At 54.0% G+C, this 18,955-nt stretch overlaps 1 protein-coding gene across 1 annotated transcript; it reads left to right on the forward strand.

Annotated features, from left to right (window-relative positions):
• The first annotated feature begins 980 nt into the window (after positions 1–980).
• LOC140362252 (zinc fingers and homeoboxes protein 1-like) lies at positions 981–16,572 on the forward strand. Its single transcript, XM_072448352.1, is given in 15 exon segments — positions 981–1,271; positions 2,450–2,645; positions 2,722–2,903; positions 3,091–3,521; positions 5,306–5,474; positions 5,754–5,880; positions 5,948–6,349; positions 6,489–6,758; positions 6,895–6,963; positions 6,966–7,163; positions 7,546–7,800; positions 10,568–10,681; positions 10,982–11,167; positions 11,461–11,788; positions 14,607–16,572. Coding segments are annotated over 13 exon segments (2,886 nt in total). The 5' UTR covers positions 981–1,271; positions 2,450–2,486; the 3' UTR covers positions 11,785–11,788; positions 14,607–16,572.
• Positions 16,573–18,955: the final 2,383 nt, after the last annotated feature.

Genomic DNA, 18,955 nt, shown 5'->3' on the forward strand with positions numbered 1-18,955 from the left:
TCGGGGGGGGCTCATGTCGGGGGGGGGCTCATGTCGAGGGGGCGCTCATGTCGGGGGGGGGCTCATGTCGGGGGGCGCTCATGTCGGGGGGGGGCTCATGTCGGGGGGGGCTCATGTCGGGGGGGGGCTCATGTCGGGGGGGGGCTCATGTCGGGGGGGCCTCATGTCGGGGGGGCGCTCATGTCGGGGGGGGGCTCATGTCGGGGGGGGCTCATGTCGGGGGGGCTCATGTCGGGGGTTCTCATGTCGGGGGGCCTCATGTCGGGGGGGGCCTCATGTCGGGGGGGGGCTCATGTCGGGGGGGCGCTCATGTCGGGGGGGCGCTCATGTCGGGGGGGGGCTCATGTCGGGGGGGGCGCTCATGTCGGGGGGGCTCATGTCGGGGGGCCTCATGTCGGGGGGCCTCATGTCGGGGGGGCGCTCATGTCGGGGGGGGCTCATGTCGGGGGGGGGCTCATGTCGGGGGGGCGCTCATGTCGGGGGGGGGCTCATGTCGGGGGGCGCTCATGTCGGGGGGGGGCTCATGTCGGGGGGGGCTCATGTCGGGGGGGGGCTCATGTCGGGGGGGGGCTCATGTCGGGGGCGCTCATGTCGGGGGGGCTCATGTCGGGGGGGGGCTCATGTCGGGGGGGCTCATGTCGGGGGGGGCTCATGTCGGGGGGGGGGCTCATGTCGGGGGGGGGCTCATGTCGGGGGGGGCTCATGTCGGGGGGGGGCTCATGTCGGGGGGGGCTCATGTCGGGGGGGGGGCTCATGTCTGGCTCTTTTATAGCTCTAAAAACTGTGACATACTTTGTACTCTAAAAGGACATAGTTGGGGGACACTGCAGTACTTTTACTGGCCAGTGCCGGCTTCAGACGTTTACAGCTGTTTAGTCAAACCTCAGCATTTACTTCTGTAAAGGTATGAAGCACTTCCTGGGTTTACTGTGAAAGGTCGCTGTGGCCGGAAGTGTTCTCTGCTCTTTCTAAACATTTCTCTGGCTCACGTTCTGCCCGCGCTGTGTTTTCCTCCGAACTCTGCCTTTCCCCGCGTTCTCCGTGCGCCTCCGCGGCCCGAGACATGCCGAGCCCGGAGCCCGGAGCCCGCGGCCGGTAGTGGAGCGGCGTGGACCCCGGCCGAGACACCGCTGCAGCCGCGGAGCGAAGGCGGAAGAACGGCTGCCGACCCCCGGGAGATGCTACAGCGCTACAGCGGCCGAGGCTAACACTCTGAGCCCGGAGAAGGATGCAGGAGCTCGGGGGCTGACTCCAGGACTGCCCGCGGAGAGGTGAGGCTGACCCGGGGCTTGGCGGAGGAGTGTGAACGGGGCGGAGGTGCTGCGGGAGGCGGGCGCAGCGGCCGGGGGAGAGCGCGGTTAGCGGGGTTAGCTCCGGGATGCGCTGCTCTCCGGTTCCGTTTGCTCTTTGCGCTTGTTCGTGCGCAGTTCGGGCTCCGCAGCCGCGTCTGTCACCGACAAATGACGCGACTCACACGTCAAACTAGTTTAATCCACGCGTCGTCTGTAAAAGAAGAGAAAAGGCGAAACTATTGGCTTCTCATCAAGTTTCGGACACGACCCCGCGGAACAGAATGTCCTGACGGGAGCGCGTGCGGACGGTCCCCGCGGTCACTCAAGAGGCGATTATTGGCTCAAATGATTGTTTCATCATTGTTCATGCAGTTTCAGAGCTTTATTTCAACAAAACACTAATAATGGCATGATAATTAGTAGTTGTATTTATTCTCAGGAGTCATTTTAATCGTCTCAAAGTCTGATTTTACTTTTCATTGAGAAAAAAGTGTTTTAGTCAGTTTAGATCATTTTAATAGTAAAATAGTTTATTTTATCATTGTTCTTCTTTATCATTTATCAAATGATTGTACAATATAAATACTTAATCCCACAGTCATATTCAGCGCTCTGATTGGTCCAAACCATCGCAATAACTAAACAGTCGACTATGAAACACATCGTTGCGTTTGTCTGGCTTTTATAACAAAATGTCAAGCCATTAAACAATTTTCCCCCAATAAAACACTTTATTCATAAATAGTCTCTCTTCTGTCACAGATTTACATTTATTTGGTCTAAAACGTGTTTAAAGTCTGAACAGTGATCGTTTGACGTTGAGCGCTAAAATAATCCTTCGTTGCCGTTCTAAACCGCTGTGTAAACTGCCGCGCATCTTTCTCGATTCCTGAATTCAATTTCCTTCTTTTTCCTTTAGACTTACTGTGTAACGCAGCAACTTCCTGTGTAACGCGGCGACTTCCTGTGTAACGCGGCGACTTCCTGTGTAACGCGGCGACTTCCTGTGTAACGCGGCGACTTCCTGTGTAACGCGGCGACTTCCTGTGTAACGCGGCGACTTCTTCTGTAACGCGGCGACTTCCTCTGTAACGCGGCGGCGACTTCCTGTGTCACTCGGCGACTTCCTGCCTGATGCGGCGACTTCCTCGTTTCAGATTGCTTTTGTTTTGAGGCTGAACCTGACACAGCAGGATGTCCAGCCGGAGGAAGTCCACCACGCCGTGTATGGTACCAAAACAGGAAGCGGCCGAGTCGGACCAGGAAGAACTCTGCCTCGTCGACCAATCGGAGCGCAGTGCTGTCAGAGAGGGCGGGGCCAGAGCTCTGGACAGCGACGATGACATCATGCAGGTGAGTTTAAAGGACACGTCGGGCCTTTTCCGGGTGTCTCTGGTGTCTCTAAAGTCTCTGACGTCCTTGTCTCCAGGCGGACTTCTTCCTGACGGCTCCCGGAGGGGGCGGAGTCTCAGAGGGAGGGTACGAGTGTAAATACTGCAGCTTCCAAACGTCAGAACTGAAGCTGTTCACGAGCCACGTGGACCTGGAGCATCCGCACATCGTCACCAACACGTCATACGTCTGTTTGGAGTGTGACTACAGCACCAAGAGGTCTGGACCTGAGACTGAGACCTGGACCTGGGACCTGGACCTGGGACCTGGGACCTGGGACCTGGGACCTGGGACCTGGGACCTGGGACCTGGGACCTGGGACCTGGACCTGGGACCTGGGACCTGGGACCTGGACCTGAGACCTGGACCTGGGACTGGACTAACCCTGCCTGTTGCTCTTGTGCAGTTACGACACGCTGCAGGTGCACAACGCGCGATGTCACCCGGGCGAGGACAGCTTCACCCGCACCATGGTGACCAGGAACAACCAGACCGTGTTCCAGCAGACCGTCAACGACCTCACGTTCGACGGAAGCTTCATGAAGGCGGAGGAGAGCGAAGGCGAGTTGTGCGCCCCGTCCATCGCCCTGAGCCACACGCCCATCATGAGGCAGAAGAGCCGCGCCGACAACAAGTTCAACAAGCTCCTGAGCCACGAGGTCATCAAAGTGGAGAGCGACAGTGAGGAGGACTATGACAGCAAGGAAATGCCAGTGTTAAGCCCCGCCCCCCTGACCCCTGTGACCCCCGTCGCTCCCGTCGCCCCGCGGCTCCTCTCCGTTCCTCCGAGTATCGTCGTGAACGGAGCCAACATGGTCCAGGTCAAAGGAAGCGCAGGTGAGTCTTAGTCCTAATCCAGGTTTAGTTCTGTTTAGTCTGAGTTTAAATCCAGGTTTAGTTCTGTTTAGCCTGAGTTTAAATCCAGGTTTAGTTCTGTTTAGCCTGAGTTTAAATCCAGGTTTAGTTCTGTTTAGCCTGAGTTTGAATCCAGGTTTAGTTCTGTTTAGTCCGAGTTTAAATCCAGGTTTAGTTCTGTTTAGCCTGAGTTTAAATCCAGGTTTAGTTCTGTTTAGTCTGAGTTTAAATCCAGGTTTAGTTCTGTTTAGCCTGAGTTTAAATCCAGGTTTAGTTCTGTTTAGTCTGAGTTTAAATCCAGGTTTAGTTCTGTTTAGCCTGAGTTTAAATCCAGGTTTAGTTCTGTTTAGTCTGAGTTTAAATCCAGGTTTAGTTCTGTTTAGCCTGAGTTTAAATCCAGGTTTAGTTCTGTTTAGCCTGAGTTTAAATCCAGGTTTAGTTCTGTTTAGTCTGAGTTTAAATCCAGGTTTAGTTCTGTTTAGCCTGAGTTTAAATCCAGGTTTAGTTCTGTTTAGTCTGAGTTTAAATCCAGGTTTAGTTCTGTTTAGTCTGAGTTTAAATCCAGGTTTAGTTCTGTTTAGTCTGAGTTTAAATCCAGGTTTAGTTCTGTTGTTTAGTTCTGTTTAGCCTGAGTTTAAATCCAGGTTTAGTTCTGTTTAGCCTGAGTTTAAATCCAGGTTTAGTTCTGTTTAGTCTGAGTTTAAATCCAGGTTTAGTTCTGTTTAGTCTGAGTTTAAATCCAGGTTTAGTTCTGTTGTTTAGTTCTGTTTAGCCTGAGTTTAAATCCAGGTTTAGTTCTGTTTAGCCTGAGTTTAAATCCAGGTTTAGTTCTGTTTAGTCTGAGTTTAAATCCAGGTTTAGTTCTGTTTAGTCTGAGTTTAAATCCAGGTTTAGTTCTGTTTAGTCTGAGTTTAAATCCAGGTTTAGTTCTGTTTAGCCTGAGTTTAAATCCAGGTTTAGTTCTGTTTAGCCTGAGTTTAAATCCAGGTTTAGTTCTGTTTAGCCTGAGTTTAAATCCAGGTTTAGTTCTGTTTAGTCTGAGTTTAAATCCAGGTTTAGTTCTGTTTAGCCTGAGTTTAAATCCAGGTTTAGTTCTGTTTAGTCTGAGTTTAAATCCAGGTTTAGTTCTGTTTAGTCTGAGTTTAAATCCAGGTTTAGTTCTGTTTAGCCTGAGTTTAAATCCAGGTTTAGTTCTGTTTAGTCTGAGTTTAAATCCAGGTTTAGTTCTGTTTAGCCTGAGTTTAAATCCAGGTTTAGTTCTGTTTAGTCTGAGTTTAAATCCAGGTTTAGTTCTGTTTAGTCTGAGTTTAAATCCAGGTTTAGTTCTGTTTAGCCTGAGTTTAAATCCAGGTTTAGTTCTGTTTAGCCTGAGTTTAAATCCAGGTTTAGTTCTGTTTAGTCTGAGTTTAAATCCAGGTTTAGTTCTGTTTAGCCTGAGTTTAAATCCAGGTTTAGTTCTGTTTAGTCTGAGTTTAAATCCAGGTTTAGTTCTGTTTAGTCTGAGTTTAAATCCAGGTTTAGTTCTGTTTAGTCTGAGTTTAAATCCAGGTTTAGTTCTGTTTAGCCTGAGTTTAAATCCAGGTTTAGTTCTGTTTAGCCTGAGTTTAAATCCAGGTTTAGTTCTGTTTAGTCTGAGTTTAAATCCAGGTTTAGTTCTGTTTAGTCTGAGTTTAAATCCAGGTTTAGTTCTGTTTAGCCTGAGTTTAAATCCAGGTTTAGTTCTGTTGTTTAGTTCTGTTTAGCCTGAGTTTAGTCTCCTCCCACAGGGGCCAGTGGGGTGCTGACGCCCGGGACGTTGGCTCAGGTTCTCTCGGCGCTTCAGGGTCACGTTGCGTCCAGCGCTCCACAAACTCAGCTCCTGATCCCTGTCAGCAGCATCCCGTCCTACAGCCCGAGCATGGACAACAACGTGCTGCTCATCGGCGCCTACAACAGGTCAGTTTAGTCCAGGGTCGGAGCCAGGTCAGAGTTCAGGTCATAGCTGGGTCAGGCTCAGAGCTGGGTCAGGCTCAGAGCTGGGTCTGGCTCAGAGCTGGGTCAGGGTCAGAGCTGGGTCAGGCTCAGAGCTGGGTCAGGGTCAGAGCTGGGTCAGGCTCAGAGCTGGGTCAGGCTCAGAGCTGGGTCAGGGTCAGAGCTGGGTCTGGCTCAGAGCTGGGTCTGGGTTAGGGTCAGAGCCCGGTCAGCCGGTCCTGTGTGCTGACCCTCTCTCCGCAGGTTCCCGTACCCGTCGGTGTCTGAGATCCTGGGCCTGTCGTCTCAGACTAAGTTCAGTGAAGAGCAGATCAAAGTCTGGTTTTCAGCTCAGAGACTGAAGCACGGCGTGAGCTGGACTCCAGAGGAGGTCAGTGTCCGCTCCAGGCTGTTGACCGTCGGTGTCAACGTACTTTGTGACCGCTCTGCTTTCCCAGGTGGAGGAGGCGCGGCGTAAGAAGTTTAACGGCGCGGTGCAGGCTCCGCCCACCATCACAGTGATCCCGGCGAACCTGGCGTCCAACGGGCTCCAGTCGCTGTTCCAGACGTGTCACATCGTGGGTCAGTCCGGGCTCGTGCTGACGCAGCTACAGGCTAAAGCTAACGGCAACGCGCTGTCCGTGGCTCCGCTCATCACCCCCACCGTGCACAGCAACCAAACCGGCAACCAGCCCCACGCCTCTGAACCCGCCGAGACCCAAACCAAGACCGAGATTGCCTCAGGACTGGACCAGAGTCCCACCAAACCCAAGAAGTCCAAAGAGCAACTGGCCCAGCTCAAGGCCAGTTACGGACGCCGACAGTTCGCCTCCGACGCCGAGATCTCCCGCCTCATGCAGGTAAGACCGGGTCTGTGCCGGGTCTGGGCCGGGTCTGGGTCTGGGCCGGGTCTGGCTCTGAGCCGGGTCTGGCTCTGAGCCGGGTCTGGCTCTGAGCCGGGTCTGGGTCTGAGCCGGGTCTGTGTTCCGTTATCTGCAGGTGACCAAACTGTCCAAACGTGCCATAAAGAAGTGGTTCAGTGACACTCGGTACAACCAGCGGAACTCGAAGGACCACCTGGGTCTGCCGCCCGAGACTTCGCCCCGGGCCGGTTCCGGGAGTAGAACCCTCCACCCGGGCTTCAGCGAGGGCGGATCTGAGCCGGAGTCTAAGCCCGGCGTGAGCCGTGGAACCATCGTCATCGACTCCAGCGACGACACTGACTCGTCTCCCACGTCGGGCCTCGTCCTCGGGGAGCGAGAGCCCAGGGTCAGTCACGCAGCACGAGGCCGACGCCCCCCCGGAGGCCGACGCCCCCCGGAGGCCAAGCGTTCACAGCGTTTAGATTGAAAAGGCCCAGATGATGTCTCTAAATGTAAGTTGTCTTTCTCTGTGTGGCCTGTAGGTGGCGTCGTCCCACAGCGACGTCAGAACCAAGTTCAGAAATGCGTTTCCGGATTTCACGCTTCAGAAGTTTAAGGAGAAAACGCCTTTAAGGAGAAAACGCCGAAGCAGCTGCTGGTGTTGGAGGCCAGTTTCCAGAAGAACGACACGCCCAGCGACGACGAGCTGAACCGCCTCAGAGCTCAGACCAAACTGACCCGACGAGAAGTGGACGCCTGGTTCACCGAGAGACGCAAAGTACCCACCACGGGCGCCACGCTCGGGGACCAGGTCAGGACTGAACCCGGGCTGAACCCGGACTAAACCCGGACTACACAAGTACTGAACCCGGACTACACAAGTACTGAACCCGGACTACACAAGTACTAAACCCGGACTACACATGTACTAAACCCGGACTACACAAGTACTAAACCCGGACCAAACCCGGACTAAACCCGGACTACACAAGTACTGAACCCGGACTACACAAGTACTAAACCCGGACTACACATGTACTAAACCCGGACTACACAAGTACTAAACCCGGACCAAACCCGGACTAAACCCGGACTACACAAGTACTGAACCCGGACTACACAAGTACTAAACCCGGACCAAACCCGGACTACACCCGGACTACACAAGTACTAAACCCGGTCTCTCCCTGCAGGCCTCAGAGGACTCTCCGTCTCCCTGGCAGAAGCCCGTGTCCGGCGCCCGTCGGGCGGTGAAGAAGTCCCTGGAGCAGCTTCACGTGCTGAAGCTGGCGTTCGTCCGCTCGCAGTGGCCCACGGCTCAGGAGTACGAGCGCCTGGCCTCAGAGACCGGCCTGCCACGCCCACACATCGTCAACTGGTTTGGAGACGCACGCTACTCCTGCAAGAACAACGCCCTCAAGTGGTACTACCTGTACCAGAGCGGAAAGGTGAGGGGGGAGAGGGTCAGAGGTCAGAGGTCAGACTTAATGTTCTGTTGGTCAGTGTTGGGAAAGTTCACTTTCTACATGAACTAGTTCAGTTCATAATTCACAAATTTTGAACTAGTTTAGTTCTTTTTTTCAATATAATGCTATAGTTTTTCTAAATTATTTCCACAGCCCAAATACAACCTCAGCAGCAATTATTGTATTAGTTTATTGCTGAAAATATGTGTCAGATTCATCTTCAACCAAATATGAATCCTTTACCCAGGATTTACATTCACACTGAAGGGACAGACTTCCCCATGTGCTGTCCATTCAGCACCACCTCACCACCACCACCACCACCACCACCACCACCTCACCACCACCACCTCACCACCACCACCACCACCACCACCACCACCACCACCTCCACCTCACCACCACCACCTCACCACCATCCCACCACCACCACCACCACCATCCCACCACCACCACCACCACCACCACCTCACCACCACCACCACCTCACCACCACCATCTCACCACCACCACCACCACCACCTCACCACCACCACCACCACCACCTCACCACCACCACCACCTCACCACCACCACCACCTCACCACCACCACCACCTCACCACCACCACCACCTCACCACCACCACCACCTCACCACCACCACCTCACCACCACCACCACCACCACCACCTCCACCTCACCACCTCCACCTCACCACCACCACCTCACCACCACCACCTCACCACCACCACCTCACCACCATCCCACCACCACCACCACCACCATCCCACCACCACCACCACCACCACCACCACCTCACCACCACCATCCCACCACCACCACCACCACCATCTCACCACCACCACCACCTCACCACCACCTCACCACCACCACCACCACCTCACCACCACCACCTCACCACCACCACCACCACCACCACCACCACCTCACCACCACCACCTCACCACCACCACCACCACCACCACCACCACCTCACCACCACCACCTCACCACCACCACCACCTCACCACCTCACCACCACCACCTCACCACCACCACCACCACCATCCCACCACCACCACCACCACCACCACCACCACCACCACCTCACCACCACCACCACCACCACCACCTCACCACCACCACCACCCCACCACCACCATCTCACCATCACCACCACCACCACCACCACCACCATCCCACCACCACCACCACCACCATCTCACCACCACCACCACCACCACCTCACCACCACCACCACCACCACCACCTCACCACCACCACCACCTCACCACCACCACCACCTCACCACCACCACCACCTCACCACCACCACCACCTCACCACCACCACCACCACCACCACCTCACCACCACCACCACCTCACCACCACCACCACCACCACCTCACCACCACCACCACCTCACCACCACCACCACCTCACCACCACCACCTCACCACCTCACCACCACCACCACCACCTCACCACCACCACCACCTCACCACCACCACCACCACCTCACCACCACCACCTCACCACCACCACCACCTCACCACCACCACCTCACCACCACCACCACCACCACCACCACCACCACCTCACCACCACCACCACCTCACCACCACCACCACCACCTCACCACCACCACCACCTCACCACCACCACCACCACCTCACCACCACCACCACCTCACCACCACCACCCCACCACCTCACCACCACCACCTCACCACCACCACCTCACCACCACCACCTCCACCACCTCACCACCACCACCTCACCACCACCACCACCTCACCACCACCACCTCACCACCTCACCACCACCTCACCACCACCACCTCACCACCACCACCACCACCTCACCACCACCACCACCATCCCACCACCACCACCATCTCACCACCTCACCACCACCACCACCACCACCACCACCACCACCATCCCACCACCACCACCACCACCACCATCTCACCACCACCTCACCACCACCACCACCACCACCACCATCTCACCACCACCACCATCTCACCACCACCACCATCTCACCACCACCACCATCTCACCATCACCACCACCACCACCACCACCACCACCACCACCTCACCACCACCTCACCACCACCACCACCACCTCACCACCACCACCACCTCACCACCACCACCACCACCATCCCACCACCACCACCACCACCATCTCACCACCACCACCACCTCACCACCACCTCACCACCACCTCACCACCACCTCACCACCACCACCACCTCACCACCACCTCACCACCACCACCTCACCACCACCACCACCACCACCACCACCTCACCACCACCACCACCACCACCACCACCACCACCACCACCCTCACCCTCACCACCACCACCTCACCCTCACCACCACCACCTCACCCTCACCACCACCACCTCACCACCACCACCTCACCACCACCACCACACCACCACCACCACCACACCACCACCTCACCACCACCACCACCACCACCTCACCACCACCTCACCACCACCACCACCTCACCACCACCACCACCACCTCACCACCACCACCACCTCACCACCACCACCACCACCTCACCACCACCACCACCACCACCACCTCACCACCACCACCACCTCACCACCACCCTCACCTCACCACCACCTCACCACCACCACCTCACCACCACCACCACCTCACCACCACCACCACCTCACCACCACCACCTCACCACAGTGATACAGTGCGTTCAGGTACAACACTGGTGTTTTTCTGTTGCAGGTGGACGAGGCGCTGAACGGAGCTAAAAAGAAACCAAGGAAAAGGTTCAGAGGCTGGTCACGACGAAGGAGAGCGCCAAGTAAACGCTCTGCTCAGGACTTCACTGCAGTCAAGGTACAACGGGTTTAAACCGGGACTAAACCGGGACTAAACCGGGACTAAACCGGGACTAAACCGGGTCTAAACCGGGTCTAAACCGGGACTAAACCGGGACTAAACCGGGACTAAACCGGGACTAAACCGGGAGCCCAAGAGCCAGACCTCTTTGGGAGCTAGAACCTCTCTGGGGCCACTTTGGACCCAAGACATGGACCAGAGACTTCAGACTGAGACTTTAGGGCTGAACCAATCAGACCCAGTGGAACTTGTTGCTGTTGTTCTTGATGTAAAGTGTCTTTGCTCTGCTTTGTCCAGGTGAAGTCTGGGACCTGGTTCCTGAAGCAGTATTACCTGTGTCACCGCGCGCTGAGCGAGCGAGACCTGGACGAGCTGGTCACAAAGTCTGGACTCAGCTACGAACGAGTCAGAGACTGGTTCAAGGAGGTCCAGACCAGAGAAGAGCAAGGCCTGCAGGGCTTCAGCGAAGAAGAGACCATCACGGTAAGATGGGGCCGGGGTCTGGGGCCAGGGGGCTGGGTCTGGGTCTGGGGCCCGGGGTCTGGGGCCCGGGGTCTGGGGCCCGGGGTCGGGGGTCTGGGGCTGGGGGGCTGGGGGGCTGGGGCTGGGGGTCTGGGGCCGGGGCCGGGGGCTGAAGGAGTTCTGAGGGAGGTCTGAACTTTGCCATCTTCATCCATTTCCATCAGGAGGAGGAGGAGGAGGCGGCTGAGGAGGAGGAGGAGGAGGAGGCGGCTGAGGAGGAGGCGGCTGAGGAGGAGGAGGAGGCGGCTGAGGAGGAGGAGGAGGAGGCTGAGGAGGAAGAGGAGGCGGCTGAGGAGGAGGAGGAGGAGGAGGCTGAGGAGGAAGAGGAGGCGGCTGAAGAGGCGGAGAGAGGAGAAGACATGGAGGAGGAGGAGGATGCAGAGGAAGAAGAAGAGCGGAGCGAAGAGGACAGTGAAGGAGAGATGGAGCTGCAGGAACAAGGAGCCCAGGAACATCACCACGACGACGAGGGTCAGGTACACACCGGCCAATCACAGACGGAGGAGGGACTAAACAGCCAATCACAGACTGAGGAGCAGAGTGGCCAATCACAGCCTGTTGCCGAGGAGCAGACGTGAGCCGGTGAGACGGCAGGGCATCTGGGTTAATCTGCTGTTGTTCTTTTTTAACCAAATCTGTCTTTAATCTTTGACATTTGAAACACTTTATTTGAAAATGATTCGTTAAAAAGTGCTTTCGATACTTAAAGGGCCACGACGGCTTTTTGTGATTCTGTCATTGTGACTTATCTGGTGTTTATCCCTGAAATGACAGGAAGTGACATCACAGCAGGGACACTCATACAGGAAGTGACATCACAGCAGGGACACTCATACAGGAAGTGACATCACAGCAGGGCCGCTCATACAGGAAGTGACATCACAGCAGAGACACTCATACAGGAAGTGACATCACAGCAGAGACACTCATACAGGAAGTGACATCACAGCAGGGACACTCATACAGGAAGTGACATCACAGCAGGGCCGCTCATACAGGAAGTGACATCACAGCAGAGACACTCATACAGGAAGTGACATCAGTGCAGAGACACTCATACAGGAAGTGACATCAGTGCAGAGACACTCATACAGGAAGTTACATCACTGCAGAGACACTCATACAGGAAGTGACATCACAGCAGGGACACTCATACAGGAAGTGACATCACAGCAGGGACACTCATACAGGAAGTGACATCACAGCAGGGACACTCATACAGGAAGTGACATCACAGCAGGGACACTCATACAGGAAGTGACATCACAGCAGAGACACTCATACAGGAAGTGACATCACAGCAGGGACACTCATACAGGAAGTTACATCACTGCAGAGACACTCATACAGGAAGTGACATCACAGCAGGGACACTCATACAGGAAGTGACATCACAGCAGGGACACTCATACAGGAAGTAACATCACTGCAGAGACACTCATACAGGAAGTGACATCACAGCAGAGACACTCATACAGGAAGTGACATCACAGCAGGGACACTCATACTATCAAAGTAGAATTTACCCAAAATAAACTACTTTTTTTACTCTAAACATTAATTCAACAAAATAAAGTCGCTCTCATATATTTTTATTGGTCACATATTAAATAAATACATTATTATAGACAGGTTTTGGCCCAGTGGTTGCTGGGTAATTTCCTAGTGTGATGTCAAGTACAAAAAGGAAGTGAAATTATAAACCTACAAAATGAGCTTCTTGGGGATATTTTTATAAATATTTTTTAGCCACATTGTAAATATGTTTGCGTTTGAGTGGTCCGAGCTGCAGGGGGCGCTGCGGGTTAAAGCGCTGAAGTATTGACTCTGGAATGGAGCCGTAGTTGATGTCGTTCGTGGACTAAAAGTTCTGATATTTTCAAATAATAAAAATTAAACGAGCCTCAAACTCAGACGTGTCGATATATCGAAACTGGGTGTTTTCGAGCTGTTTCCATTCTCAGTGTTTCTATTCGATGTGTTTCACTCTTCAGCGAAAGTCACTGGGATCCAATCAAACTTTATCTCTAAAACTCGAAGAACTCTTTTCTGCTTCAGTCGAATCAAGCCAAAACTGACTATTTGACTAAATATTGACTGAAACAGAAGGAAATGAGGTCAAACGACACAGACTAAACTAATAATCCAAGTGTTCTTACGCTCGGTCACTTTAATGTTTCAGATCAAACTCATTTAAATATTAGTCAAAGACGACACCACTTTGGCCTGTGTGGAAAAGACCCTTAAACCTCAGAACTGGACCACCCTTAAAGTTTGTCCTGCAGCTGTTCTGGATTGTGGTCCTGCAGCTGTTCTGGATCATGGTCCTGCAGTTGTTCTGGATCGTGGTCCTGCAGGTGTTCTGGATCGTGGTCCTGCAGGTGTTCTGGATCGTGGTCCTGCAGGTGTTCTGGATCATGGTCCTGCAGCTGTTCTGGATCGTGGTCCTGCAGCTGTTCTGGATCGTGGTCCTGCAGGTGTTCTGGATCGTGGTCCTGCAGGTGTTCTGGATCGTGGTCCTGCAGGTGTTCTGGATCGTGGTCCTGCAGGTGTTCTGGATCATGGTCCTGCAGCTGTTCTGGATCGTGGTCCTGCAGTTGTTCTGGATCGTGGTCCTGCAGGTGTTCTGGATCGTGGTCCTGCAGGTGTTCTGGATCGTGGTCCTGCAGGTGTTCTGGATCATGGTCCTGCAGCTGTTCTGGATCGTGGTCCTGCAGGTGTTCTGGATCGTGGTCCTGCAGGTGTTCTGGATCGTGGTCCTGCAGGTGTTCTGGATCGTGGTCCTGCAGGTGTTCTGGATCGTGGTCCTGCAGGTGTTCTGGATCGTGGTCCTGCAGGTGTTCTGGATCGTGGTCCTGCAGGTGTTCTGGATCGTGGTCCTTCAGGTGTTCTGGGCGTGGCAGCGCGAGGCCTGGGCGTGGCAGTATGAGGCCTGGGCGTGGCCGTATGAGGCCTGGGCGTGGCCGTATGAGGCCTGGGCGTGGCCGTATGAGGCCTGGGCGTGGCCGTATGAGGCCTGGGCGTGGCCGTATGAGGCCTGGCCGTGGCCGTATGAGGCCTGGCCGTGGCCGTATGAGGCCTGGGCGTGGCCGTATGAGGCCTGGGCGTGGCCGTATGAGGCCTGGGCGTGGCCGTATGAGGCCTGGGCGTGGCCGTATGAGGCCTGGGCGTGGCCGTATGAGGCCTGGGCGTGGCCGTATGAGGCCTGGGCGTGGCCGTATGAGGCCTGGGCGTGGCCGTATGAGGCCTGGGCGTGGCAGTGTTTTCCCTTGTTTCCTTGTGTCGTCTTTGACTAATATTTAACTGAGTTTGAAACATTAAACTAAAAAGGAAATGAGAAAAGCAATAAACACAGGAGCTCCGGCCCTGACACTGCTCTTATGTCTCTCTTTCTCCTCAGGTGATTCTGGACATTATTTCTGAACCAAACGGACTGAGACCAGGACCAGGACCAGGACCAGGACCAGGACCAGGACCGGATGAAAGTGAAAGTGTGAAAGCTCCTTTTGTTATGAACCTTTTACATTTGTAAAGATTTAATAAGACTTTGAAACCTCCAGCTTTTCTAAACCGGGACTAAACCAGGTCTACAGTAGCATGTTTTTTCATTTTTGTCAATTCATTTCAAATGTTTTTTCTGACTCAAATCCAAACATGTCGTTTAAGGTTTAAACTCGTCTGAAACACTTACAGTAAAACCTTGTGTTACCTCAAACATGACCCAGACATGACCCAGACATGACCTAAACATGACCCAGACATGACCTCAAACATGACCCAAACCTGACCCAGACATGACCTAAACATGACCCAGACATGACCTCAAACATGACCCAGACATGACCCAGACATGACCTCAACCATGAACCAAACATGACCTAAACATGACCCAGACATGACCCAAACATGACCTCAACCATGAACCAAACCTGACCCAGACATGACCTAAACATGACCCAGACATGACCTCAAACATGACCCAAAGATGACCCAGACATGACCTCAAACATGACCCAGACATGACCCAGACATGACCTAAACATGACCCAGACATGACCCAAACCTGACCCAGACATGACCTAAACATGACCCAGACATGACCTAAACATGACCCAGACATGACCTCAAACATGACCCAAACCTGACCCAGACATGACCTAAACATGATCCAGACATGACCTCAAACATGACCCAAAGATGACCCAGACATGACCTCAAACATGACCCAGACATGACCCAGACATGACCTAAACATGACCCAGACATGACCTAAACATGACCCACACATGACCCACACATGACCCAAACATGACCTCAACCATGAACCAAACCTGACCCAGACATGACCTAAACATGACCCAGACATGACCTCAAACATGACCCAAAGATGATCCAGACATGACCTCAAACATGACCCAGACATGACCCAGACATGACCTAAACATGACCCAGACATGACCTCAAACATGACCCAAACCTGACCCAGACATGACCTAAACATGACCCAAAGATGACCCAGACATGACCTCAAACATGACCCAGACATGACCTAAACATGACCCAGACATGACCTCAAACATGACCCAAAGATGACCCAGACATGACCTAAACATGACCCAGACATGACCTAAACATGACCCACACATGACCCACACATGACCCAGACATGACCCAGACATGACCTAAACATTTCTGTAATGCTGGTTTAGTCAGTTCCACCTTGTGAGGTGGAATCTGACTGAAACGTGTTTGTCCAATTTCATTATTTTATTCTCCAGAAACTGTAAGAAATGTTCTGTCAATGACCAGCATTTGTATCGCCGCGGCGACCAGCGTGCAGAGCCTAACACCAGGAGTCTCTTCACTCCACAGCTACTGTTTTAGCCTCATTTAAACCAACACGTTCCATTCCAAATGTAGACGAGGACGGCGTGGGACTAGAACCCGCAGCCCTGTGGTGAAAGGTCCTCGTGGGACTAGAACCCGCAGCCCTGTGGTGAAAGGTCCTCGTGGGACTAGAACCCACAGCCCTGTGGTGAAAGGTCCTCGTGGGACTAGAACCCACAGCCCTGTGGTGAAAGGTCCTCGTGGGACTAGAACCCACAGCCCTGTGGTGAAAGGTCCTCGTGGGACTAGAACCCACAGCCCTGTGGTGAAAGGTCCTCGTGGGACTAGAACCCACAGCCCTGTGGTGAAAGGTCCTCGTGGGACTAGAACCCACAGCCCTGTGGTGAAAGGTCCTCGTCGCTGGATCTTTTTCAAACGAGTCAAAAACACGAGAAACTTCAGGTTTTCACACAAATGAATCTTTTACGTTTGGACATTTTAAAACAGAATTTCCACAGTTCATATTTATTTATTATCTACGATTTTTCTGAGAAACTTTTGTCTGTTTCAAAATAAAATGTGGAAATATTGTGTTTGTGTCACTTCCTCCAGCAGAGGGCGCACTGGGCCCCTCCCCCTTCTCTGCTCTGACCCGTTTCTTGAGGGTCAGAAGTTAAAGGGTCAGGGGGTCAGAGGGTTAAAGGGCCGGGGGGGTTAAAGGGCAAAGGGCCGGGTTAAAGGGCCGGGGGGGTTAAAGGGCAAAGGGCCGGGTTAAAGGGCCGGGGGGGTTAAAGGGCAAAGGGCCGGGTTAAAGGGCCGGGGGGGGTTAAAGGGCCTAATATGTAATATTAATCTCTTAATATCGTGAACCAATGAAAAGATCTGATTCTTTTATTTGAAACTTCAAATGTCGAACGTGTTTTTTGGCCCCTGAAGCTGAATGAGCCGTTTCACTGAGGCTCAGGGGCCGTTCTCAAACAGCCCACCGCGTACGCAAATATCCTATACATATTTTATTATTTTACATATTTAAACTAATATCATTGTTTGATATAATTGGCTGATTGACAGATGCCCTAAATGGACCAACCACCACTGGTCTAAGCACAGCCACGCCCCTCACAGCCACGCCCCTCCTCTGGAACTGGAGCTAACATGTTTATTTAGGCCTGAGACATCCCTCACTTCCTGTCTCCACCACCGGGTTCAGGGGTTACCACGGCGACAGGCAGAAGAGACCCTGGTACCAGCCTCCCCCGGGACGTGGGAGGAGTTCTCCTGGAGGTGTGAGGTGAAGACCCCACAGACTCCCACAATGCACTTGGGCCAAGTCTGTCCAGCTTCCTCCTCCACCAGAGGATCCAACTCACCACCAGGTGGTGCTCTACAGCAAGACAAGTTCATCTAGAGCACGTTTCACACAAAAGAGTTTAAGAAATAAGAGAAGAGGCCGCTCCATGTTTAGTCCTGACTCTGGCACCAGCAAGAGGCCGGTCCATGTTTAGTCCTGACTCTGGCACCAGCAGGAGGCCGGTCCATGTTTAGTCCTGACTCTGGCACCAGCAGGAGGCCGGTCCATGTTTAGTCCTGACTCTGGCACCAGCAAGAGGCCGGTCCATGTTTAGTCCTGACTCTGGCACCAGCAAGAGGCCGGTCCATGTTTAGTCCTGACTCTGGCACCAGCAGGAGGCCGGTCCATGTTTAGTCCTGACTGGCACCAGCAGGAGGCCGGTCCATGTTTAGTCCTGACTCTGGCACCAGCAGGAGGCCGGTCCATGTTTAGTCCTGACTCTGGCACCAGCAGGAGGCCGCTCCATGTTTAGTCCTGACTCTGGCACCAGCAGGAGGCCGCTCCATGTTTAGTCCTGACTCTGGCACCAGCAGGAGGCCGCTCCATGTTTAGTCCTGACTCTGGCACCAGCAGGAGGCCGGTCCATGTTTAGTCCTGACTCTGGCACCAGCAGGAGGCCGGTCCATGTTTAGTCCTGACTCTGGCACCAGCAGGAGGCCGGTCCATGTTTAGTCATGACTCTGGCACCAGCAGGAGGCCGGTCCATGTTTAGTCATGACTCTGGCACCAGCAGGAGGCCGCTCCATGTTTAGTCCTGACTCTGGCACCAGCAGGAGGCCGCTCCATGTTTAGTCATGACTCTGGCACCAGCAGGAGGCCGGTCCATGTTTAGTCCTGACTCTGGCACCAGCAGGAGGCCGGTCCATGTTTAGTCCTGACTCTGGCACCAGCAGGAGGCCGGTCCATGTTTAGTCCTGACTCTGGCACCAGCAGGAGGCCGGTCCATGTTTAGTCCTGACTCTGGCACCAGCAGGAGGCCGGTCCATGTTTAGTCCTGACTCTGGCACCAGCAGGAGGCCGGTCCATGTTTAGTCCTGACTCTGGCACCAGCAGGAGGCCGCTCCATGTTTAGTCCTGACTCTGGCACCAGCAGGAGGCCGGTCCATGTTTAGTCCTGACTCTGGCACCAGCAGGAGGCCGGTCCATGTTTAGTCCTGACTCTGGCACCAGCAGGAGGCCGGCCCATGTTTAGTCCTGACTCTGGCACCAGCAGGAGGCCGCTCCATGACCTAACTGCAGCATGTAGAGGTTGAACAGAAGGGGACCCAGGACTGACCCTTGGGGCCCCCACAGGTCTGGGACACAAAGTACTTCCTGTCTTCCAGATAGGACCTTAACCAGTTTAGGGCGGGGCCAGTGGTGTCCTGTCCTCTAGTCTCTGTAAGAGGGTCACATGATGGACAGTGTCAAAAGCAGTGTGTGTGTCGTGTGTGTGTGTGTGTGTGTCTGTGTGTCGTGTGTGTGTGTGTCTATGTGTGTGTGTGTGTGTCTGTGTGTGTGTGTGTCTGTGTGTGTGTGTCTGTGTGTGTGTCGTGTGTGTGTGTGTGTCTGTGTGTGTGTCTGTGTGTGTG

The sequence above is a fragment of the Eucyclogobius newberryi genome, unplaced genomic scaffold (genome assembly GCF_026437365.1).
Source record: "Eucyclogobius newberryi isolate DKJ021-1_F unplaced genomic scaffold, fEucNew1.0.hap1 SCAF_16, whole genome shotgun sequence".
Classification (NCBI taxonomy): Eukaryota; Metazoa; Chordata; class Actinopteri; order Gobiiformes; family Gobiidae; genus Eucyclogobius; species Eucyclogobius newberryi.